Source organism: Kryptolebias marmoratus, linkage group LG15, assembly GCF_001649575.2.
Source record: "Kryptolebias marmoratus isolate JLee-2015 linkage group LG15, ASM164957v2, whole genome shotgun sequence".
Lineage (NCBI taxonomy): Eukaryota > Metazoa > Chordata > Actinopteri > Cyprinodontiformes > Rivulidae > Kryptolebias > Kryptolebias marmoratus.
The window spans coordinates 11,562,112-11,585,618 of NC_051444.1; the positions used below are offsets into that span (position 1 = coordinate 11,562,112).

General features: G+C 38.8%; 5 protein-coding genes across 6 annotated transcripts; 2 read left to right on the forward strand and 3 right to left on the reverse strand.

Annotated features, from left to right (window-relative positions):
• Positions 1–1,141: 1,141 nt before the first annotated feature.
• On the reverse strand, positions 1,142–8,372 carry rhoua (ras homolog family member Ua). The gene is made up of 4 exons (XM_017418794.3): positions 7,777–8,372; positions 7,309–7,367; positions 5,912–6,100; positions 1,142–4,914 (listed from the first exon to the last, which is right to left on the reverse strand). Exons 1-4 carry the CDS (start codon positions 8,048–8,050, stop codon positions 4,630–4,632), a joined length of 807 nt encoding a protein of 268 aa, XP_017274283.1. The 5' UTR covers positions 8,051–8,372; the 3' UTR covers positions 1,142–4,629.
• A 1,064-nt stretch (positions 8,373–9,436) lies between these two features.
• pdcd2 (programmed cell death 2) lies at positions 9,437–12,682 on the forward strand. Its single transcript, XM_017418674.3, has 8 exons — positions 9,437–9,736; positions 10,308–10,416; positions 10,561–10,617; positions 10,999–11,187; positions 11,270–11,413; positions 11,554–11,654; positions 11,741–11,854; positions 12,152–12,682. Exons 1-8 carry the CDS (start codon positions 9,557–9,559, stop codon positions 12,332–12,334), a joined length of 1,077 nt encoding a protein of 358 aa, XP_017274163.1. The 5' UTR covers positions 9,437–9,556; the 3' UTR covers positions 12,335–12,682.
• A 1,177-nt stretch (positions 12,683–13,859) lies between these two features.
• Positions 13,860–18,122, reverse strand: LOC108237399 (TATA box binding protein). 2 transcript variants are annotated; one of them, XM_017418789.3, is made up of 10 exons: positions 17,996–18,122; positions 17,526–17,614; positions 17,375–17,447; positions 16,906–17,068; positions 16,612–16,789; positions 16,163–16,250; positions 15,958–16,049; positions 15,619–15,786; positions 15,413–15,507; positions 15,159–15,238 (listed from the first exon to the last, which is right to left on the reverse strand). In XM_017418789.3, the coding sequence occupies exons 3-10, from the start codon at positions 17,423–17,425 to the stop codon at positions 15,159–15,161; spliced, it is 915 nt and encodes a 304-aa protein (XP_017274278.1). In that variant the 5' UTR covers positions 17,426–17,447; positions 17,526–17,614; positions 17,996–18,122. The 2 variants fall into 2 exon arrangements, with proteins under 2 accessions (XP_037835763.1, XP_017274278.1); XM_037979835.1 differs by having other exon boundaries at positions 13,860–15,238; positions 17,375–17,614.
• Positions 18,121–19,853, forward strand: psmc3 (proteasome 26S subunit, ATPase 3). Its single transcript, XM_017418788.3, has 2 exons — positions 18,121–19,091; positions 19,403–19,853. The coding sequence occupies exons 1-2, from the start codon at positions 18,147–18,149 to the stop codon at positions 19,739–19,741; spliced, it is 1,284 nt and encodes a 427-aa protein (XP_017274277.1). The 5' UTR covers positions 18,121–18,146; the 3' UTR covers positions 19,742–19,853.
• A 990-nt stretch (positions 19,854–20,843) lies between these two features.
• Positions 20,844–23,213, reverse strand: psmb1 (proteasome 20S subunit beta 1). The gene is made up of 6 exons (XM_017418669.3): positions 23,028–23,213; positions 22,615–22,722; positions 22,294–22,375; positions 21,757–21,886; positions 21,454–21,560; positions 20,844–21,376 (listed from the first exon to the last, which is right to left on the reverse strand). Exons 1-6 carry the CDS (start codon positions 23,126–23,128, stop codon positions 21,191–21,193), a joined length of 714 nt encoding a protein of 237 aa, XP_017274158.1. The 5' UTR covers positions 23,129–23,213; the 3' UTR covers positions 20,844–21,190.
• Between the last annotated feature and the right edge of the window lie 294 nt (positions 23,214–23,507).

The window sequence follows — 23,507 nt, forward strand, 5'->3', positions numbered from 1 at the left end:
GATATAATACTTACCTGCCTTCCTCACCAAGGAAATACTTACCACGTCCTCTGCTTCCAGGTTCCTGGTTCCTGTAATTATTCCTGCTCCCGATTCACTGTAAAATAAACTCACTTCCTATTATCTTGGTCTCCCGTGTCTGTCTGACGCCGAGCTGCTCATTTTAGAATATTTACGAATCCTGACAATTATAGCATAAAAGAGAACAAAATACCTGCAGAACATGTTGGAGTGTAATACAGTGAAATGGTTAAAAATGCTTTTAGAGCTCTGGCTTCGAATAGATTTTTAAGACCTTATTTAAAGTAATTATGTGGGTAGAAGGTTTAGAAAACTGCAGCGTCATGGTGCAGGCGACAATGTTTACGAAAAGAGGTGAATACACTTTGGGAGATATTTCATTTAGGGCTTTTTTTTCTGTGGGAATATTTAAGACATTTCAACTGAGACTGTGGCATTACATACTAACTTGTTGCAAGTGTTGAAGTTTGAATTTAAAAGAAATATCATTTAGAAAAGCAGATTTTTACTTTTTGTTAGTTCCCCCTGGGAGATGAACATCAGAAATAGAACTGGAAATTTTTTCAGTCAAAAAACAGGCACCAGAAGCAGAATATATAAGTGAGTTTTTTCCTGTAAAGCTGTTTGTTTCCAAGTCTCACACACACACCACTAACCAGGTGACACAATAAAAATAAAGCTCTTGCATAACCAGGAGGTGCTGAGAGGGTCGAATCTGTTTGTGGTGCTCCACGCTGAAGTTAGATGATTTCCTCTGGGTTTTCAGTGTTTTTGTGTTCATACGTGACTGAAACATCAACCCCAACTTCTGATGCTCATCAGCTGAGGGCTGCTAGACTTCCAGAAGCAAAAACTGCAACTTCAAAGCACGACTTCAGCCGAAACAACACGAAAACAAAAATGAAGGCAAGGCAACAAAACAACAACAAACAAAAAAATGTTAATGGTCCGCTGATTTCAGATCCCTTTCCTGACAACATTTCTGAAATCTCCTTGGCGCATGCAGGAAAGTTTTTAAAAGAGAAGCTTTTCCACACCTTATCTCAGTTACATTCTGCTGGCTCTCGTTACACGGCGGTGGAAACGTAAACATTTCCACTGAACACCAACACAACACATATCTTATTCCAAATGGTCTTTTATTTCTCAGGGTATTACAGATCTGTTCAAACACATTCTCCTCGGAGAGACGTCTTCAGTGTAACGTGTGAGCACGTTGCAGCAGCAGATAATCTGTTCCCGTGTTTTCACACTCTGGGACAATAAAAACACGCGGATGCTTCACGCAGACCGACTGGGTTGGTTTCCTGAGAGAAGCTCTCAGCTGGTGTCCCACACATGCACACATGTACATTAAAAGCCAACAACCTCGGTCAAACAAGTGAACGTTAGACTGGAATCGATCAGTTTGCTTTGCTTTTTTTTTTTAAACGCAAAGCTTTCTGGGAAATTAGTTGACAGAGAGACAAACAAAACTGATGTGTTTACAAAAGGCAGCAAAGGCTAGTGTCATTTTGAGGCCTCAGACCTGTTTAAATGAATGTTTGTGTTATTTTATATACAGTAAGCCTAAACATCACGCTGACACCTTGAGTTTGAGTAACTTATTTAGTAACACCGTCACTTAATGGAGGCTTGATCCAGCATCAGAGTAAACAGCCTGGCATAACCATTAATTAAAATCTCACACAATATATCATACTACTATAGAGTACCACAGAATATTAATGTTTTTCTTTGAATTAAACATAAACATTCATCAGCATGCCTCTTCTCTGTCTTCACTTTCAGACACCATCTGTTCTTCATCACAAAACCACACATCTGTCATCCAGGTTCAACTCTGCGGCAAATCAACCACCTGAGAAGGAGATTAAACTCTGTGTAACTTATAATAACAGTTTTAAAAGCTGTGGTCAGAGGCAGTGTCATTCACACTAAATATCCTTTGAATATCACTTGAGACCAGGGTAGCTGTGGGTAAATTTACACAGGATTTAGGGGATTAAAACATACAATTCAGTTTTTATACGCTCCATCAAGAAGGAAAAGACAAAAGCGGGAGGAAATTTATCTTCAAATCTCGGTCAAAACCAAGTGGTAAGAAAATCAGCTATCATGCAAATCATTGTTAATAAATTAAGGTAATATATGTGGGATAAATTAGATATAAAGCTGTCTTAATAGGAAACCTGCTGTTGGCCACAAATTGTATATATACTGTAAGCAGAACCTGACACAGGAAATGCCAGCTGTCATAAAACCGTGTATGACCTTTAGCCCGCTTAACTCCACAATGAACCAAGACGACACACAAACACAGAGACAAATAACCTATTGTGTCTTTTCCCCGAAAGACACAAAGCTTTTGCTATCAAGAGCGAAGCGTCGGCACAGTGAACACATTCAGTTACAGCAAAAAACATCTTCAGCACGGAGGGAGCTGCAAAGAGCTCCAGTCTTCAGCCCCGGACTCAAACTCTTAACGTTTTACTCAACTTAACCAAACAGGGCTTTTACATGAGGGTGGACGGCGTGTTTTATAAACACCGCACACGTCTTCATGACATTGAACTAAACATCAGAAAACCTGGTGCTAGTCGGCTACAGGAACTGCTTCAAAAAAGAAAGCACAAAAAAATGTACCAAATACCTGAAAATTAAAGCAATCAAACTAATCACAGATTTTACAAACACGTCCCAAACAGTTATTGTTGTTCACTAATGAGAATATCTGACAAAAATACCAAAAACTGGTGTGACAACCCAGACCGCTGACATTTTAATAGTTTTTTTTACTGAGATGCAGATCATGTAAAAACAGAACACTAACAAAAATCTTTTTTTTCTGTTTATGCATCAGCAGTAAAATGTTGTTTTTTGTTTAGTGAAAAAAAAAAAATTCATGACGAGCTGCAGCTTAAAGACTTGTTTGTATGTTGGCAGAAAGAAAATTTAAATAAATGTTAGTGAGTTTTATTTCTGATTTAGTAACTAAAATGTACAGCTGAGGGTTTCCTGCGCAAACATTTTGTGTTTTGTTTGTTGTTTTAGGACAGAACTAAAAGAGAAAACTGCAGGTGATGTATGTGATATTTATCCAGTATGAACACTGTCACAGTAATTATTAACCAGAAGCTGTTGTTTTTAATACAGAAAACAAACATGCGTTAAAAAAATAACCAGTAAGTACATTTTTACAGAAAGAAACAGCTGAGTCTCTTTTGGGAATTTGATTATAAGTGCTTATATTTAAGGCTGTTTAGGTGTTTAAAAAAATAAATCAAACTCACATTAATCGATATAAAATATAAAAACATGTTTTTGCCTGCCTTGCAATTTGCTGCTGATCTAAATTATCAGTTGCATGGATGATATCTCCATTCTCATAAGTTTTTTCACTGATTTCTTCATTTTCATAGAAAAAAAAGCTCTCAGAGACCAACATTGTGATCATGAGTTGATTCGTTTTCTCCAGCCTGATTAAAGTCAAGTGCAACCCCGAGATCTCTCACCACAAGAAGAAGCTTTTTAATTAACCAACCCACACCGGTACCACTCCATTTTCACAGTTAGTACTTTAGTGTGAGACAGAAGAGGAGGATAAATCACCACAGCCACCAATACAAACCCATAGAAAGCAAAGTCTATTTTATATAATAAGACTGCGATTGTTTGGAAATCTCTGCTTTATTCAGATTTTAAAACTGCTTCTGTTGGAGTTAGGTTAAATCTTCGTGGCTTAACTAAAAACCAGGCTGGAATCGAAGTTTTTTATGTATATTGTTCTGCTCAGGACTAAAGTTAAACAAGCACGATCCAGGTTTGACACTAATTAATGGGTGACGAAACAGTAAGCTGAGTCTGTGGTCGAGATAAAATCAGTTGGTGAGTAATTTTTTAAAAGAATAACAATGGCTCGGGTTATGGGGCACTAAAATTACCTCCCAGCTGAACTTGTTCTGGCTTTAAATATGTCTGGTGATCATGTCTGGGTCGTAAAATCCAAAATGACAAAGTTCGGTCAGAGGGCAGCTCGCTTTCATTCGGCATCGCCAAGAAAACAGTCTAAAGTTAGACCCAGTTTAGAAAAATGATAGTATGTGGCTGAATTTAGGGCACTGATAATAATAATTATATTCCGCTGAGATTCCAGCTTTTCTTGAGGCAACATACCAAGCCGGGTTAAATTCATGACAGACTTAGAGGGAATTTTAGCAAGACTCCAGTGAGTTCAGTGAGTTTTTTAAAACCTGAATCAGTCAAATCCTCAATACTATCACATCTTCTGCTAGTTTCATAATAATAGTACTGTTCATACAAGTTTAATTCACCAGACCCAGGAGCACCGTGCAAAGGACTCAAACCAGAGGCTCAGTAGTAAATCTCATCTGCAATAAGAACATAAACATTTTACAGTTCTGAAAGTCTTAATTCTTTTCCACATTTAAGGCAAAGTCTTGTATTAGATTCCTTTGTACATAATAAAAAAAGCTTTTGTGCAGACGAGTCCAGATTAGGCCAAAACCAGTTCAGAGATCCATAAAGGAGGGATCAGACTTTTAGATCCCTACTCACAGCAGGAACCGAACCCGTCGCAGGTCTGCTTTAGGCCACACAGCAGTACCTTTTCCACCAAGACTTGGACAGGCTCTTCATCTTGTCCGGTTTTTGCCTTGGTTTTTTTCTGCGTTTTTGCTTCCCCCTCGAGTCCTTACGGGAGCTGTGGTTCTGTATGCCGGCCAGTATGGCTGCGTCAAACACTTCCTTGAGATTCTTTTGGGTCAGAGAGGAGCATTCCATGTAGGCCACAGCTCCGATCTCCATCGCACAGTCCCGGGCGTCCGCTGGGTCTATGGGTCGCTCTCGATATTTAGCCAGGTCGATCAGGACCTAAAGAAAGATGGCTTCAGTTACTGCACATGTCCTTAAAGCTTACTGAGTAACAATTATACGTTTTATCCAAAGACACCATTACCATGTTTCTTTGTGCATTTGGAAAGTGTATAATGTGGCACCAGCTTCAATTTTTAAAGTGATCTGAACTTTGTGAAAGGACCGCATATAAAACACAATAAAGATCATTAAAGTGTCTGTTTAGGTATTACAGCAGAGTTGAAAATAATAGAAGTATAGATCCATAAAGTGTGATAAAAAATACTACAGTAATATGCTAACTTCCTCTGAGGTACTGGATTTAACTGCTCCCTGCTAACTACAGTTTTAATGTAGTTCAACACAAGGAGATATATGACATTGTGAGGGACAAAGATGAATAGTCGCTGTTATAAAACCAGTGGGAGCTGTGAACAACGGAGTAAATGGATGACAGGAACTATAGCTTTAAATTTCCCGCTTTTACTTTAAAATAAAATTAAATAGTAACTGAGAAAAACTGAGATGTCACAGCAGAAAAACATAGTGTAAATCATAAAATGATTTACTGTGGAGGTCCCTTTAGGTGCTCTAGGTTAATAAACCACCTTATTGTTACACGGTTTATTGGAGGAGTAGAACAGAGCAAAATTAGTTTCTACTTGATCAGTCAATTGTACCGCCACAACTGGTAACATCTGATCTGTCCTAAGTGACAAAAACTGGATGGAACACTTTGTCTGCTAGTTGTTCTGCAAAAAAAAGTAATTAAAGGGTTATTAAAACAAAAGAGAGAGACATGTCAACAGTTAATCATGCATACATCTACAACAAAGACCTACATATTAGATTTTATTACTTTTAAAGCAGTTTCACTTCTTTTAGCAACTATAATTAAGCTTCCAATTATCTTGTTTACAGTCTTATTTGTTTATGCAATAAGACATTATCAGAACACAAAACAAACACTGAAGGGAGTACTATTGTTCTTTATGTGTTCGGTAAACCTCCACACCTTGACATCCTCTCGGAGGTCACACTGCGTGCCGACGAGGACAAGAGGCGCAGAGGGGGCGTGTTTCCGAATCTCCGGGACCCATTTTTCCGGAACATTCTGGAAGGAGGCAGGACTGACGACGCTGAAGCACAGCATGAACACATCTGCGCTGGTGTAGCACAGAGGGCGCAGCTTGTCAAACTCATCCTGAAAGACACCGGGGAGGAGAGGCGCTGTGAGTTTTAATGTCTGAGAGAGAGAAAACTAAAACAGAAAAAAAATAAAAAGTGCTTTTAAAGACATCTGGATTGGGAAAGAGAAGATGTCAAAGATGTGGCGTAGACAACAATCCAATGAAGCTTCAGTTCTGGGTGTCCCAGGAGTGAAGGAGTCAACAGGAAAGGAGGAATGATGCATTTTACAAAAAGAAGCAGCTAAAAAAAAGTCAGAATTAGTCTCATCAATGAAGCAAACAGGCAACTTTTAACACACCTACCTATAACATGTATAAGAGAAACTGAAATATTTCCTCAAGAATTGGTCGTTTATAAATTATTAACTAGAAAGTTTGGTCTGGTTTCACCTTTAATTTTTTTTTTAAGATCTCCAGCTCTGCTTCCTCTTTGTGATCCACCCGTTCATTATATAAACAGAGCAGAAAACATGTTTGTGAAATAAACTTTAACACATCGATGGCTGCTGAATAAGAAATTAAATTAACAATTTTACAGTGACACCCACAACTTTCCCACTGGGTAAAAGAGCCATCTTGTTTTCCTCTGTATTTGAATGTAGCTGTTGTTTCATTACATGATACCCAAGAGTTTACAAAGTCTGTTTCTCTTATTGAAAATATGGTGCAGGACATACCTAACATATCTGTATTTGTTTCATCACAGAGCTGTGGCTTCATCTGACCAGTGGTAGCTTGTCCCTCGTGATATGAATCCTACTATCTTTCTCAGACAGCAATCTGAGGCAGCAGCTGTGGACATACCGTAATTACATCACTTCCTGCATACAAAGGAATTTATTTTCCAAGGAAAGACCTATCAGATGCGTAGTTTCTCGGACAAGAACCCACTTACACAAAATCTATTTTTGGTCTAGTTTTAATCTGCGTACCTGCTCCTGTTATTCAGGAAGTTAGGGTTATATATTTCTGTCGCTGTTTCTACACTGTGACCGGCAAATGCATGTGGAAAAAGTATATTTGTCTTCCCTTCACTGGATGGATTTATGGACTTCAAATGCTTTTAAAACAATATAATTTGCTGCACATCTATTCCTCTCCTAAGTCATACTGTGGGTCTTTACACAATCAAGTCTGAAAAGGCAAAAAAGTACAAAAAATTAACACGTGGATGTTTCACAGAGTGGGAAGAACAAAGTACTTGTATTATTTATACACTGACCTGCCCCGCTGTGTCACAGAGCTGTAGTTTGACTGGTTGACCATCCACTGATACCACCGCTACAAGCAAACACAAAAAAACAGACCACAATAATGTCAACACAGGTTAGTTTAGCCGTCAGATGGCAGATATTTAGCTTATAAGTTCAAAATATATGTTGTCTCAGCTACCACACAGTCTAAAATGTAATTCTGGTGACTTCTTCGATGGACATAATTCAATTTGTCCCTATTTCCTCTAAGATGTATTGATTTGGTTTGGTTATCTAGGATTTGCCCAATTTAAAAGCTGATTATCAATGTGTTAATTGCAATTAAGAGGGCGCAATAAACATGAAACCTATTAATTACCACTTTCAAATATGGCTGAAATTAAAAAACGATCTAATCTAACATTGGCCTATCATTTACTAAATTGGATTAGAGTAGGACTCTGAAAAGTACTGATAAATGTTTCCTCTGTTTTTACCTGAGAAGTTGTCAAACGCAGTCGGGACGTACTCGGTGGGGTAACCATTGGTGGTGTAGCTGACCACCAGGCTGGTCTTCCCCACAGCTCCGTCCCCCACCAGGACACACTTCACCCGCCTCTCTGGTGCCGCCGCCCGCCGCGTCCTTGCCCCGGAGCCCCCGTCCCGGTTCCGGACTCTCCTCGGTGGGACAGGCGGAGCAGGGGACACCGATGCCGGCTTGTAGCCCCCGTTGTCCCGCGAGGGCACCTGGCAGGGAGAGGACGGAGACATGGAGAGGGTCGGTCCGCTTTCACGCGTCCATTCCTCCGACCTCCCCCCGTCCACAGAGCGGCTGGTCCGCTGACACAACGCCGTCTGTTTCCTTCAGGTTTCCATCAAAGTTGGACTTTCTTCAGCCGGCTTTTTCTCCGCGGAATTAAAAGCTCAAACGGTGTCCATCTTAGCTTCACGGTTTCATTGGTCATTAATCGGAAAACTTGGAGTGAAAGAGCGGGGATTTAATTGGAGTTGGTCAGCAGTTGGAGTGAGTGTCCGTCCCCAAACTCCCCTTCCGTGACATCACTGAGCGCCTCTGTGTGTGTGTGTGTGTGTGTGTGTGTGTGTGTGTGTGTGTGTGTGTGTGTGTGTGTGTGTGTGTGAGAGAGAGAGAGAGAGAGAGAGAGAGAGACAGTGAGTGTGTGTTTCTACTCAGGTTGAGGACATCATCCATACAGCAACATTATGGGGTCTGCCTGTCCTGTGACAACAAACAACAAATCAAATAAACAAATAAAACTTTTGTTACATCTTAATGTGTTTAATTTTTGGTTGAGATATTTCAGAGGTAGATATAGATGCTCTTCAGAAAATGAATCTAGTATATTTGTAAGCCAGATTGTTACTTTAAGTTTCGTTGCTGTTGTTTTGAAAACAGTTTTAAGACAAACTTTGTTGTTTTAATGTTTTAGACAGAAATGTTTGCAGTTTTGTTGTCTGCAGTATGTAACTTTGTTTGACTTTAGGGAAGACTGGCTTTTTTGGTGCTGTTGCTGAACTAAAAAAAAAAAACAAATTACATAAAAAAAACAAATTGCTTTGCATGCAATTTGATTTTTGCTTCTGGTACGTTAAAATGACACTTTTAATCCTTATACATCTATGTTATATTAAGTTCTTTCCCTTTTTCTTTTGGACATTGGCTGCTTTTTTCACATAATTTCAGTCCTCAATAGGTCATAAAGTTATGTACTCCAGTAAAATACAAATCCAGGTCAAGTCAAGTTTATTTATGAGCACATTTAAATGCAACAGATGTTAAAGTGTTGTACACATCATCTGGTTGAATCAGTGTAAAAATACAGAATTTGAGTTACTTAGGTACTTTCCAGACCTGAGTTGAATTTTTTGTCTCCAGAGATGATTAAAGTGGGCGTTAGTTTAACTAACTGAAGTCTTTATGTTTTAATTTCTTATATAAAACACATGCACCATCTAGTGGACATAATCAAATACATTCGGTATTTCATTACAAAACTCCTATATCTTTTAAATATATGGATCTAAGATTTTGACACAAGCCGTACAGTTTAATAATTTTGAACACATCAGATATAGTTTCACTAATGTGAATACTAATTTCCACTGTGAGAATTCTGTTAACAACGGAACTAAACACCGGCCGATGTTTCCATACGGACGATTCTCGCCGCTGTACCAGCATGTGTTGCGCTTCTTCGTTAGTTTCTAAGCATTCAGTAGAGCGGTGTGTTCGCTGAGCTCGGACTTAAAAACACTAATATGTCTTCGGCAGAGGTAGTTTTGGGTTTCCTTGAAGAAGCGGAGCCGTGGAGGCTTCGGTCCTCACAGTTTCCCAGTAAAGTCGGCGGGAAGCCGGCGTGGCTCATCCGGAAAGGCCTGCCCTCCGTGTCCGCTCTGGAGTGTGAGATCTGCGGGCTGCCGATGGTCTTCCTGCTGCAGGTTGGTACCCTGAAGGAGGGAGGTCTGCGGGGTAACTTTAGTTATTCTCTCCCATGCATTAATGTTTGATATTATCTTACGAAAAAAAAGTCTGTATTTAGTCTGAGAAACCCTCAGATACTGGAGATGCTTCATTTAATATAAAAAAATCAGTGATGAGATACTAGCTTTCAGCTTTAATGTAATAAACAGGAGCATTGTTATCCTCTAAATGCTTCAATATAAACTGGAAACAGGCATTTTTGTATTTGGAGTTTAAACAATAACACTCAAAAAGAAAAAGGTATTTACATCCGCACTTTTTTTCACATTTCAAACTGGGATATAAATGATACATAAATATTTGTTTTTGTTTGAGTTATTACCACAAGACAAGGCACTCCAACTTCAAAATGTATGTTGTACTCATTTTATGCTACATTTAAACAGCCTTTGACTCCCTGCTCTATTTCTTGCAGAATATTTTTTCCTGATGTGAAGCTAGATTGGATTTTTATCTGACAAGACGCAACGATATGTTCATATATGTGGAGCCTTCCCCTTTATAAACCACTGTCTAATTCTGCTGCAGGTGTATGCTCCGATATCGGGCCAGGACAGAAGTTTTCACAGAACCCTTTTTCTGTTCTGCTGCAGAACTCCTGAGTGTTATTCACGAACCGACAAATGCTGCATAAAAGGTACTCGTTACAGTCATTGCTGTTTTTATGTATTCTCTTTGGTCACAGTTACATGATGTTAGCGCAGCTTCTGTCATTTAACTGGGCTGTATCACTTGAACTATTCACTCACAAGTTTTCTGATTGTTTTGACTTTCATACCAGTTTTCAGGAGTCAGCTCCCCAGGAAGAACGAGTTCTACCCTTATGACCCTCCTCCAGGTTTGTCCTTGAGTTTTTAGTATATTTCTTAACATATTTGTATTTGTTTCACATCAAAAAACATAGAAAAAAAATTCAGGAATGATACTCCTTTAGTAGGTAATATTTGCACCCCTGTAACCACTGTAAAATACATAAAGTTACATTGATTCAAATAGGTGCTTGCTTAGTATTATTTTTTTGTTTTGCTTTTAATATTGATATTTTTTTCAGGGTGTTGTGTAATCACTCTTAGCCTGGCCAAAATTGAGAAAATAATTGATCAAAGAAGCTGATAATCACACTGCTGTCTAACCAAAATGCATTTTTATCATCTTCCTGTAAAAAAACAAGTTAGCATCACCACATTTTTTATTTCCTTTTCGGGGTGAATTTGTTCAGAGGATGAACCACAAAACGATCCAGAGGATGATAATGACGTGTTACCTGTCTCTGGAGTTAAACTGTGTTGGGTGTGTGGTTGCCCTGGTAACAAGGCCTGCTCCCGCTGTCACGTCGTAACCTATTGTGGGAAACACCACCAGACCATCCACTGGAAACACTCTCATAAGAGGGAGTGCTGCAGTCCAGGTACAGTTGAATCCGGCAAGTTGAACGCAGAACAAGAAGATTTGTTTTTCTTATTTGCTGCTGTGTCTTTCTCTAAATATAGAGGCATCCACCGTTTCAACTTCACCTCTTCTTTTTCCTGAATCTGAGCTTGTCACTGAGCCTGAGGAGGAGCGAGAGGACGCAGAGGCTGAAGAAGAAGAGGGCAGTGTTCAGGAAAAGAGTGATGGTCCTACGTTAGCAGACAGTAGGTTTTTAATTCAATCTGAAACACTTGTGGTTATTTTATTCACTGTATAAATTAGTCATTTTAGTGCCAGCTCAAAACATTTGATTATTTTATTTATCTCATGACAGTTTTTTAAAATTCTTTCTGTTGCCCATCAGCTCTGGCAGAAGCAGATCTGGAGGAGATGGCGATGCATGAGACTGAAGACAACAAAGTTTTCCAGCGGTTCAAAAAGAGGATTGCCTCGGAGCCGCATCAGGTGATGAAACTTCACAACGCAGAGTTAAGAAAATTCACACAGATGTTCTACTTTGTGACCATTTGACTGCGTTTCATCTCATCCAGGTGATACGTTACAGCCGAGGTGGCTCTGCTCTGTGGGTCTCCTCTCATCACATCCCTTCAGACGAGGATATCCCACCATGCACCTGTGGCACCAAGCGGACGTTCGAGTTTCAGGTTGTTGATGTTGAATTCACACTAATTTAACTTGTTTAATCCATTTGGAGGTCTTTAATAAACATTCACTAAACTCTGCTTCAAATAGCAACTTTGTAAGTTTTGTACATGTGTTTGTAACTAGAACTGATGTTTTCTAACAACAGAAATGTTGTTATTATATTAGTAGAACTTCCTATGACAAATTTAATGTGTGTATGATCTCAGACAAATGTCAAGTTTAGGACCAGTATGTGAAGAAATAAGTTTCTTGGCTTGAGAGTAAAACATGTAAAGTTTACGTGTTTGTGTCTGCAGGTGATGCCTCAGCTCTTAAACAGCCTGTGTGTGGACTCAGTGGGTGCCAGCATCGACTGGGGGACTCTGGTCATCTACAGCTGCTCTGACAGCTGTAAGCAGGATGACCAGTACTGCCAGGAGTTCATCTGGAAGCAGGACTTCAGCTCAGATCAGCAGACGCAGATAAAAACACATAAATGAGCTGTTCAGCTGGAACAGATTAAGGTTGCTGATCATAGTCTACTTTGAGAGTTGACTGAACTGAGCTGTTGTCAAATAAAATGATTTCATGCATGATTTTTTTCCTGGAACGATCAGCAAAGACGTCCACAGTGAAACATCCACCTGGAGATGGCAGACTTTTCTTCCTTTTTTATTCTAAATGAACATATGATAACTGTATCAGTCTACATTAAGTTAACGACACATACTGTTTTATTTTTTTCTGAGGATATTGAGATAAAACACGAAAAGGAGTATTTTTATATGGCAGGTATTAGGTGTTTTGGCAGATTTCTTTAAGCACAATTATAAATGTATTTAACACGACTGACTTGTCTTCTTAAAACAAAAATTGTTTATTCAGATTTTTTTTACTTTTGCTTTCGAGCATAGTACAACATTAGTGTTTTTTCTTTATACTACTGGACAATTAGAACTTATTAAAAGGAAAATAATATAAAAATTACCTTTGCCTGATCTGATAGGGCTCTTGACAAAATAAAACAAGATTTGTTTTGTTTCTTATTATACCATCCTCAGATTTATAGTAATACAAACGTATAACTTAAGTGATTATGTACACAACAAGGATTAGTGGTAGATGAAAGAGGAGGAACAGTGTTTTGCTGCTTTAGCAAAACAAAACTTTCAATGTAAAATGAGAACTAACTATGCACATGCTGTCTATGAACAGAAGTATTTGGCCACATCTGACCATCACACCAATGAGAATCGGTCCCATTTTGCTGCTCTAACAGCTTCCACATTTATTGAAAGGCTTTCCACAAGATGTTTTTGTTGGAATTTGTGCCCATTCCCTCTGTAGAGCATGTTTGAGGTCTGCCTTCTCTTTGTTCCGGTTCATCCCAGAGATGGTGCATGCGGTTGAGATCAGGGCTCCATGTGGAGAAAGTCAAGTTCTTCTACACTGAACTTGTCAAACCTTTTTGTTCTTCATTTGTGCACTGAGACACAGTCATGTAGGGAAAGAAAAGGGACTTTCACAAACTTGGAAACAACATTTAAAGTATCTTTCTGGAGCATTAGGACTGTGAGCCCTGCATATGCATAACTGCCCAAATAGCAAGTCTTTCACAGTACGATCTCCAAACTTGCCAACATTTGGCACTTTTCATGTTTTGATTGGAACATGATTGTGGTTTACTCAATAAAATTCAGTCTTTAAAAAAGAGAGGAACTGCAAGTGCTTTAAATATAAGTCAAAACTGAAGAAAAAATGCTAATTATTTGTTTATTCGTTTTGTAGGTTTTCCCTTCTTGTGTGGGGTAGCTTACTAGGGTTTTGGTTCTTTTAGATCTATATCTTTATTTCTGTACAAAAATCTATTTTTTAAGTCGGTTCACACAATGCATTTAAAATATTCTCTTTAAAACGCTAAGCATATTCACAAAAGACTATGACTGATTTACTTAGTTGACTCTTACTCAAGACATCTGCAGAATAAAAACACAGACATTGCCACAAACACAAGACACATTGACCTAATTTCAGTATGTACAGGTTTATTGATGCACAGGGCAGCACATGAACAGTTTCAGAAGAAGCATTTGATGTAAAAAGCTTTGGAATAAATCTGAATCTGCAGACGGCACAGAAGTCAGCCGTAAGAATCACAGACGGTGAAATTACTTGACTAAACGTGTCACCCAAATGCACTGAACTGACTGACTGCAAAATGGTTTAATGGTTGTCAGAGGTGTGACCGCTTGGATTTGTGTGTTTAACACACACGCACACCAAGAAATGCTCAGTGCCCATTCGCTTACAAATAATTATGATCAAAGTGTCCAAATAAAAAGACAACCAGAACAGGTACAACAGCCAACGCTCGTCCAAATTCAGAAATGGACAAAAATTTCTATAAACTTTCAAAACATTACATATTCTGCCAACATCCTGCAGCTTAGTGCTTGATATAAAATTTAGCTAAAATAGGCAGAACTTTTCCTGCCCTATGATTTTTGTTTAAACTCTTGATTTCTCTTTATGACAAAGTGTAGATGGTACTTTACAACTGGAGTCACTTTCCCACAATTGAAATACAAAAATATATATGTATACGGTCAACTTTAACCATTTAATACTTCTTTCTGTAATTATGACAGACCCACTTTCTTTAAATAAAAAGTTTGTTTCAAATCAACTCCAATCAGTAACAAGTTAAAAAGTGAACGTACCTAAACCAATTAAAACAAAAAAAATTAGAATCGTGGAGAAGCAACAAGCATCCTGATGAAAGCTTTGGCTGTAGTATTTAGATTAAATAAACTTCAATCAATTAGAGGGCATCCATTCTCAGTTACTGTTCAAGATATTAGGTTTAGGAAACAAGGAGTCTGACAGATTTCAGTATGCGTCAAACTTGGGAAATCAAAAAATACAAAAGAGACAATGTACAAAAGTATTTAAAACTGTTTGAAATAAAACTGACAACAGTCTTAGTCAGACTGCTTTTCTTCTCATCAACAATATTTTACATTTTCTTACAGTCGTATGTACAATTAGGTCTATGACGGAGCAACGAAAAAATTAAAATGCAAGAAAAAAAAAAAACATGTAAAATTAAAATAACATGTGATCAGAACACAGGAAAAAAGACCTAAAATCTCATTCAAAAATAACAAAAAAATAAGTGATAAAGTCGCAACCTTGTACATTAATCCTTACAGCAGTCCACCTGTGGAGGTTAACATTAAATGTTACTTTAACACAGAAGAGAAAAAAAAAGAAAAGAAATAAAAACAGATGAGGTTGGAGAGGTAATACAAACATCTCCAGGTTCTACGTTGTTTTGCGAAAGCCTTTCAGAATGGGGTAAATGTTTTCAAAAGCGTCGTAGATCTCAGCTCTTACTTTGGCCCCTAAAAAAAAACAAACATAAAAGCACAAATCAATAACCAGATAAGTCTGTAAAGCATCATCAACTACATCTGGAAAAATGTGATTAATTTACAATCTTTAATAAAAGGTAAATTACATAATAATCTAAAACTACTCTGTCAACATCAGTTCCTTTGTTGGCTCACAAGTCTTACCTGTGAGTACTACTTTCCCCGAAACAAAAATTAGCAGGACAATTCTGGGTTTTATCATCCTGTAAATCAATCCTGGAAACAGCTCTGGTTCATAACTACAAAACACAAGTTAGTTTATTAAAACACACAAATAAAATCATATACAATATTAAAAAATAACTAATTTCAATTGTTTATGGTTTGCTCTGTGTGCTTTGAAGGCTTACCTGCTAAACTGCTGATGTGTGAGGACTAATCCCTCAAGTCGAATTGGGAACTTCACATCACAGCTGCCCACCATGTTCTGAATCTTGAAGTCCAAAAATTTGGCGGGGAACCCGAGCTTCTGCACCACGCGTGCATATTTTCTGGCTGCCAACCTCGACTGCTCCTCACTGGAAAGAGTGAATGAGTTAGAGCCCCCCCACCCAAAACAGAAAAAATGGGAAGCTAGTATGAAGAGAGGAAAGCTGGTAAGAATATTTTACAAAAAACAAACCGTCGTTAGCTTGAGATAATACTTGTAAACTTTAAGGTTTAGGTTAGCAAATAAACTGAATTCTGACCTTTTGGCTCCAGTGCAGACCATCTTCCCAGAGCTGAAGATGAGAGCAGTGGTCCTAGGTTCTCGTATTCTCATAATGACAGCAGCAAAACGCTAAAAATAGGACAAGATAGACAAGTATTGCAGAGATAATGCATGAGACATATGATATATATATAGATATAGGAACATAGCTTTCTGTGATGAGATGATAATTTTCGTCTTACCTTCGGGTTGTACTCTGCATTTCTAGCTCTCAGGGCGATGGTCTTCAGGTCCAGTTTGCAGCCCAGATTTACAGTAGATACTATGTTTCTAATTGTAAATGAAAAGCAGAGATAGGGTTAGACAACAAAAAAGACAATAGTTGTATCTCATTAAACTATATAAGACATGGTATTTTAAAAGTAGATTTGTTTGACTTTGTGATTACAAAGCATAAATCAAACTCCTGGGTGACTAAATGAACTTCAGCTGCACAAAAACTGAGTGAAAGTAAAACATATTTATAAGCAGAACCCTTACAGTCTCTAAAATAGCCTTATGTAAATTCAGGGTATTTTTTTCCTTCTCGCAATTCTAAGATAAGAGTGTGCTTTAATACAGAAATGTAGCTAATTAGGTAATTGTGTTACCTAATACTCTGACAATTCAGTCAAATGGATATGAAACCTACTGTAGCTGCGGTACAATGCCAGAGCTCTCTGATGCAGGCGTAGCTGGTGCGATGGGAGTCATGGGGGTCACTGGGATGTTAGAGAGCGGGGTGTTTCCCGGGAGCGCTGTCGTGGTCGAGCCCGGTACTGTCTGGGAATGAAACAGCTGAGGAGCCTGCCCCAATGCCCCTGGAAGGCCTAGGTCAAAAAGTTTAATTTGTTTTTATATACAGAACTAAAAATAAACAATACTTTAAGATTGATAATTCAAAGAAATTGTCAAGGACACCGACAACTGGAATTGTGTGTGGTACCTGCGTTGGCCTGCTGTGCTGCTTGTTGTTGCTGTTGTTGTTGTTGTTGTCTCTGCTGTTCCTCAAGTATAGACAAACTGTTTGTGTTCTGTACTGGCTGGGGCGTCAGGCCCGAGCCATACGGCATCATAGGACTGAACATTGGAATGGGGGTCATGGCACCCTGCACAAGGCACATCATCCCCCAGACAAAAAAAGGGCAAAACATATTATGTAAATTTGTATAAATTTTACTTTAAAATACAATAAAATTCTTTTGGCATTTCTGTAACTTATCGATAACATTGTGGATTAAACTTTGGTGAAAATAAAGCTGCCATTTCCTATAATTCTTAAAGTGGCATCAGTGCTACTTGTGGAAAATGTCAGGAGATAGACCAGAAAATTTAAAACAAACAGCTCCATAAAACTGTTGTCAGAATAACAAAATCATAAAAAAATGTGTTACTCAGAAAATTATTATTATTACCTGAGGGGACGCCAGTCCTTGAAAGGCTGGTATACTGTTGTTCTGATCCATCTCTTAAGCTCCTCACAGTTTACTGCCACCCAGGAGAAAACAGTAATGTAGATAAAATCTGATGAAATCCACACAGCAGGACTCTGGAAGCTGTGGGTACCTCGGATCTATCTGCACGAAAATGGACCGGACTCTGCAAAAACAAGCCTCCTCTTCCAGCTCTTTAGTCCTTTCTTTCTTTTTCCGTGCCTGCAAACATGAAAATCCCCACGGTTTACAGTGTCAAACTCTTCAGCTGTATCACATTTGATTTGTGTAATTTTTGCAGTGGCACAAACACAACAGCTCTTTAAAGCTGGACGTTTTATAACATTGTTTGAACCATTTTTTAAACTATGAGCATTACGACACATTTTAAACAATCAAGAGTCTAACATATGTGTGACAACATTATCAATATTTTAGTTACTTTTCATCAAGATGTCCTGACATCTATCGTAAATGAAACGCACTAGCTAGCTGAAATTAGCAGCAAAGCTAACAAGCAACTTCACAGTTTTAGAAACTTGCTAACTACTTTGAACTATGTGACTGAAAGCAACAAAACGCTTAGGCAACATACACACAAACCTTTGCAATTTAGGGCAGCCTTGAGTTTCCAAACTTAATTATTTAGCCTCAACTCGACCCGTGTCATCCCCAGGCTGCTCTTCGGCGCTAACCGGAAGAGGAAGCTTTAAGTTCCGGCGCGTCACAGTTCACCGGAACAGACAGAGCAAAGATGGCGTCGCTGAGTGACAAATCAGTTTGGGACGAAGTGGAGGATGGTATCGGCGAAGAAGTGTTAAAAATGTCCACAGAGGAGATAGTCCAGCGGACTCGTCTCCTCGACAGTGAGATAAAGATAATGAAGAGCGAGGTGCTGCGGGTGACTCACGAGCTGCAGGCCATGAAGGATAAAATCAAGGAAAACACGGAGAAGATTAAGGTGAACAAAACGCTGCCGTACTTGGTTTCCAACGTGATCGAGCTGTTGGATGTGGACCCCAACGACCAGGAGGAGGACGGGGCTAATGTGGATCTGGACTCCCAGAGAAAAGGAAAGTGCGCCGTCATTAAAACCTCCACAAGACAGACCTACTTCCTGCCCGTGATCGGGCTGGTGGATGCCGAGAAGCTGAAGCCCGGAGACCTGGTTGGAGTCAACAAAGACTCCTACCTGATCCTGGAGACCTTGCCTACTGAGTATGACTCCAGAGTCAAAGCCATGGAAGTGGATGAGCGCCCCACAGAGCAGTACAGTGACATAGGGGGGCTCGATAAGCAGATTCAAGAGCTGGTGGAGGCCATAGTCCTGCCTATGAATCACAAGGAGAAATTTGAAAACCTGGGCATCCAGCCACCCAAAGGGGTCCTGATGTATGGACCACCTGGCACGGGAAAGACCCTCCTGGCCAGGGCCTGCGCTGCTCAGACCAAGGCCACGTTCCTGAAGCTGGCAGGTCCACAGCTGGTCCAGATGTTTATCGGCGATGGAGCCAAGCTGGTGAGGGATGCTTTTGCCTTGGCCAAAGAGAAAGCCCCATCCATCATTTTCATCGACGAGCTGGACGCCATTGGTACAAAGAGGTTTGACAGCGAGAAGGCTGGAGACAGAGAGGTGCAGAGGACCATGCTGGAGCTGCTCAACCAGCTGGATGGATTTCAGCCCAACATGCAGGTCAAGGTAATCATACCAAGACTTAAAAACTGTTAGTTTAGTTAGAGTATTTTAATATCTGACATAATAACTGTCATATGCTGTGGAAACGTTAAGAAAATGCACATGTAAATAGGTAAATAATTTACACAAGTTTATATACCAGTTATTATTAATTACCACAACTAAAATATCTAATCTTGTATTGTAAAGTATTTAGAATAAGTTCATGTAAAAGAGATTTTACATTATACTGTAACTGCACACAGAGCATTCACTACAGTAACAGCTTCACTCTAAGATGACCTCAGATTTGACCCTTTTTATATTTTTCTTAGGTGATTGCTGCCACAAACAGAGTGGACATCTTGGACCCAGCGCTGCTTCGCTCAGGACGTCTCGATAGGAAGATTGAGTTCCCCATGCCGAACGAAGAGGCCAGGGCTCGCATCATGCAGATTCACTCCCGTAAGATGAATGTCAGTCAAGACGTCAACTACGAGGAGCTGGCCCGCTGCACCGACGACTTCAACGGAGCCCAGTGCAAAGCTGTGTGTGTGGAGGCCGGTATGATCGCGCTGCGTCGTGGAGCCACTGAGCTGAACCATGAAGATTACATGGAGGGCATCCTGGAGGTCCAAGCCAAGAAGAAGGCCAACCTTCAGTACTACGCTTAAGGACACTGATTGTGTCTGTGTTTGTACCAGAGTTTTTGTTCATCAAACAGTTATGTAAACACTTCTTACTAAAGCTGATTAACTTGGGTTAATAAAAAGGGGGAAATTAAAAGTGGTGTTTTATTTTCTCCAACTAATCAGTCTGGGTTTGAAAGTTTGTTCTTCTCCAATCCCTTCATGGAGATTTATGAACTTCTTAGTGCCCTCAGTTTTATTTTTTTTGCTATCATTTGAATCTTGTGCTTGATAGTCACTTATGTTTGTAAGAATTACACAACCAACAATACAATAATTTATCAATTTATTTACCTCAAAGCTAGAGTGGACTTTTAAGAAATCACTGTTTCACAAGTTTTTAAAACCTCTTTAGTTTGCTGAAAGATTTTAACATCTCCACGTAAAAGTGGGCAACAACAAATTGGTAAGAAAAAAGTAACTGAGCACAAAAAAGTGAAATATAAATTCTGGATTAAAAACTTTTCAAACAATGCAAGATGCTTAAAAAAATGTGCCACGTTTCTCAGATATTCAGATTTAGAATGACTGCAGATATATAACCTCAATTAAAGATGGGAGTATTTTAATCCAGTCACAATTAGAGGTAGACTGATTTTATTGGCTGTTTACTTTTTAAAAAGTACAATCAGTCAAGCCTGTGCATACTTAACCGATTACTAAGTAGGAAGCTAAAAGACGCAGCAGCAACTGCTACAGTCAGCTTACTGTAGCCCACAAGTTAATTTTAAGTGATAAATTTCTATTGTATTATGTACATATTTAAGGTAAATATTATTTTTTGTAAATGGAAATACTTATTGGACAGAAATTAAAAAATGATATTGTATATCTATCAGCTGCCCCGATTTTTAAAGGTCAGCTCATAAAAAACTATAGGTAGACCTCTAATCACAATTGTATCAAACAAGTTAATTTTTACTAAGCCTTTTACTATATACCATATAAGCCATCTCCATAAGTCTGTCTTTGTGAAATCAAACACAAAGCTTGAGTTTTAATGAAGAATTTTTTCTCTCTTTTCTTTGTTCTTTGTCCAAAAAATGTTATAGAATAGCAGTGCAGACACAAATAATGAACACAAAGACTTCTTAAATTGTTTACATTTATTAAGAATGTAAAAAGAAAAGCTGAGCACAAATCCCTGCAACATATCATGAAAAAGAGTCTAGGCAAGGGTGTGTAAGGATCTGGCTTCTCAGAATAGGAATGTTGATCTAAGATGAGGCTGAAGGGTCTTATAAGCTAGGATGACAAGAGAGCAGAAAAAAGAACCCCCAGTTAAAGCCAAACTTAAGAGGCAACTTGAATAAACCTCAGCATCAACAACCCCATGTTGAGAAACCTGATGGAAAAGAGGTGAAATCAGCAGAGTGAATGTTAAACAGAGAAACCAAAAAGGAAACCCATGAATGTTAGAAACGTCTCTACTCTTCAGTCCTTCCTCAGTGGTACAGTCTGCTCTTTAAGGCCCTCTTTAGTGATGATGCAGACCCGGAGGGCATCACCAGTGTAGACATCTCTCTCTGCAGCTGAGATGAAGACATCTTTGACCAACTGAACCGCCTTTTCCTGAGTCAGGGGAACATGCTGCACGCCTTCCATGTTCTTGAAACCAATCTGTGAAAGGACATTTTGGAAAGAGTCAGATTGTGCCCACAGTGATACGGATAAATAAATATGTGTTAGTTATCTACCTGGTTGTCTAGTAATGGTTGTAGCATGGCGCTGGCTGATCCTCCAGCCTTGTAGGTGTCTCTCTGGTAGGAGCCCACTGGGTCAAAGCTGTACACTGCTCCTTTTCCTAAATTGCACAGAATTACAAGAACACAGGGAAAGTTTTAGAGTGTATACTTTAGGAACAAAAAACCCCACCTCAACTAAAAACAGTGAAGAATATTAATTTATAAACTTAAGAAATAGTCATATTTATTATAATACACTTCTTACAGCAGAAACATAACTAACTATTAAAGCTGGAGCTTATTATAAGTACTCACCCTCTTCATCTAGTCCACCAATTATGTTGTAGACATAGTATGGGAAGAATCTCCGGCTGTACAGGATGGTAGACAGCATGGCTGCAATGGCTCCACTGGTCATAGTCTTGTTGTTTGAGTGTTTGTACATCTGAGAGAAGAGAAAGAATATTAATTTAGGTGTCATCTAGTAGGTGGTGACCTGAGATCACAGTAACTTTTAATACATGTTTATGATGTGAATTAAATCAAGATTTTATATGTACAAAACCAAATGAACAAAGAGCACAGAACCAACACAAAACAACAACAACAACAAAAAATTTGAGTCTCGACTCTTGACGTGGTCATTCCTTTATAAATATTTATTCAATTCATTACAGTGCCTTCTTCAAATTCTTTCAATATGGTTTAAAATTTGTACTGCAGGAATGAAAATGTAAAATGCCTAATGCAGCATTTTTAATGAAGTGTAATGACAAAAGGTAATATGAGAAGTGACTAAATCTGTACCGTGTCAGTTCATATAAAGGCACAGCGAAACCAAAAACAGCTTACCTTTAGTCTGGCATCAATGATTTTTGTCAGGGTTAGGCAGTCGCCATGGAAACCGCTGCAGCCAAGGACAGTTGTGTCTGTCCTGTAAGGAAAGTGAGACAAAGATCAGAAAGTCAGGGCAACTTTTTTTATTCAGCTTTTTTATTTCCCATTTCTAGCTGTTGCGCTGCTGAATGATACAATAAACAGCAGAACGCCAGAATAACGTCTACAACACTGTGTTCTGATGGGGTGGTGGATTCACAGAGGTAGATTAAATAATAGCAATAAACTAATACACTGCTTTTTATCATTATATCTCTTTTCAAAATGTACACTTACAGCTTGTAGCATTTGGGGGAGTCCCGGCTGTGGATTGAGTAGCCTTCACTGAGCCTGGTGTCAGATGCTACAATGGCAAAATCATCTCCAGCAACAGCTAGCACAGTTCTGAGAGAATTTAAAAAGAAATTACGGGTTAGTTCATTTAACTCATGCAACATCGCTAAAACACGAAATGCTAACGGAAGCTAGGAAACAAATACGAAACCGAAACTGCTTTTTCCATACATTTTAGACTAAAAAATGTTAGGTTAAATGCAAAGATTAAAGTATTAAACTTTGTATAATGTGTAAAAGAGTAAATGCGGAAACTTTCCATAGACTTAAAATTTTGTTTAGTTGAGAATTCGTTTGCTAACGTTAGCCAGTTAGCTTGAAGACTAATTTAGCAGCTATTAAAACATTCAACTGACCCTCCGTTGTAGGCGTAAGGTGAAAACCGGTGTTCTACTGGACCCGTGTAATGATAATCTTTCATTTTCCCGGGATCTCCAAAAGCTTGAGCTGAAATCATTATTGAAACGCAAAGCTGACAATACAGGAGCTCGGATAAACTCGCTGTATCACTGCAATATGGCAGCCTCTTCTTCTACGGTGATCAGCGGCGTTGATTCAGGAGGATTCGGTGAAACATCGCCCCCACAGACGGCTTTATGTATAACACCCGATCCAAAGCAGGGGTTGACCATCAACATGTAAGGAAATACATAATTTTACATACATTTTATTATGCATGTCTATGGGTGTGACGCCTGAAAATACCATTGTGTGGTGGTGATCTTGAAATGATCTCCTGAAAAAATAAATTAAATCGTAAAACAACTGAATATAATGGTTATTGAGACTGTATATGTTTGACATAAATTATCTTATGACTAGTAACAATGGGATAT

Bases quoted from the DNA above. Each gene is read 5' to 3' on its own strand.
- LOC108237399 (XM_037979835.1), bottom strand. From the start codon at position 17,425: ATGGATCAGAACAACAGTATACCAGCCTTTCAAGGACTGGCGTCCCCT. The intron at 15,508-15,618 runs GTAAGCCTTCAA...TGTGTTTTGTAG, and splicing joins ACACATCAGCAGTTTAGCAG to TTATGAACCAGAGCTGTTTC. The intron at 15,239-15,412 runs GTAAGACTTGTG...GTTTTTTTTTAG, and splicing joins GGGGAAAGTAGTACTCACAG to GGGCCAAAGTAAGAGCTGAG.
- psmc3 (XM_017418788.3), top strand. From the start codon at position 18,147: ATGGCGTCGCTGAGTGACAAATCAGTTTGGGACGAAGTGGAGGATGGT. The intron at 19,092-19,402 runs GTAATCATACCA...TATTTTTCTTAG, and splicing joins AGCCCAACATGCAGGTCAAG to GTGATTGCTGCCACAAACAG.
- rhoua (XM_017418794.3), bottom strand. From the start codon at position 8,050: ATGTCTCCGTCCTCTCCCTGCCAGGTGCCCTCGCGGGACAACGGGGGC. The intron at 6,101-7,308 runs GTCAGTGTATAA...GGTGTCTTTCAG, and splicing joins TCTGTGACACAGCGGGGCAG to GATGAGTTTGACAAGCTGCG. The intron at 4,915-5,911 runs GTGTGGAGGTTT...ATCTTTCTTTAG, and splicing joins ACCTCCGAGAGGATGTCAAG to GTCCTGATCGACCTGGCTAA.
- psmb1 (XM_017418669.3), bottom strand. From the start codon at position 23,128: ATGATTTCAGCTCAAGCTTTTGGAGATCCCGGGAAAATGAAAGATTAT. The intron at 22,723-23,027 runs GTCAGTTGAATG...AAATTCTCTCAG, and splicing joins CCTTACGCCTACAACGGAGG to AACTGTGCTAGCTGTTGCTG. The intron at 22,376-22,614 runs GTAAGTGTACAT...CTTTCCTTACAG, and splicing joins TCCCCCAAATGCTACAAGCT to GACAGACACAACTGTCCTTG.
- pdcd2 (XM_017418674.3), top strand. From the start codon at position 9,557: ATGTCTTCGGCAGAGGTAGTTTTGGGTTTCCTTGAAGAAGCGGAGCCG. The intron at 9,737-10,307 runs GTTGGTACCCTG...ATTCTGCTGCAG, and splicing joins CGATGGTCTTCCTGCTGCAG to GTGTATGCTCCGATATCGGG. The intron at 11,414-11,553 runs GTAGGTTTTTAA...GTTGCCCATCAG, and splicing joins TGGTCCTACGTTAGCAGACA to CTCTGGCAGAAGCAGATCTG.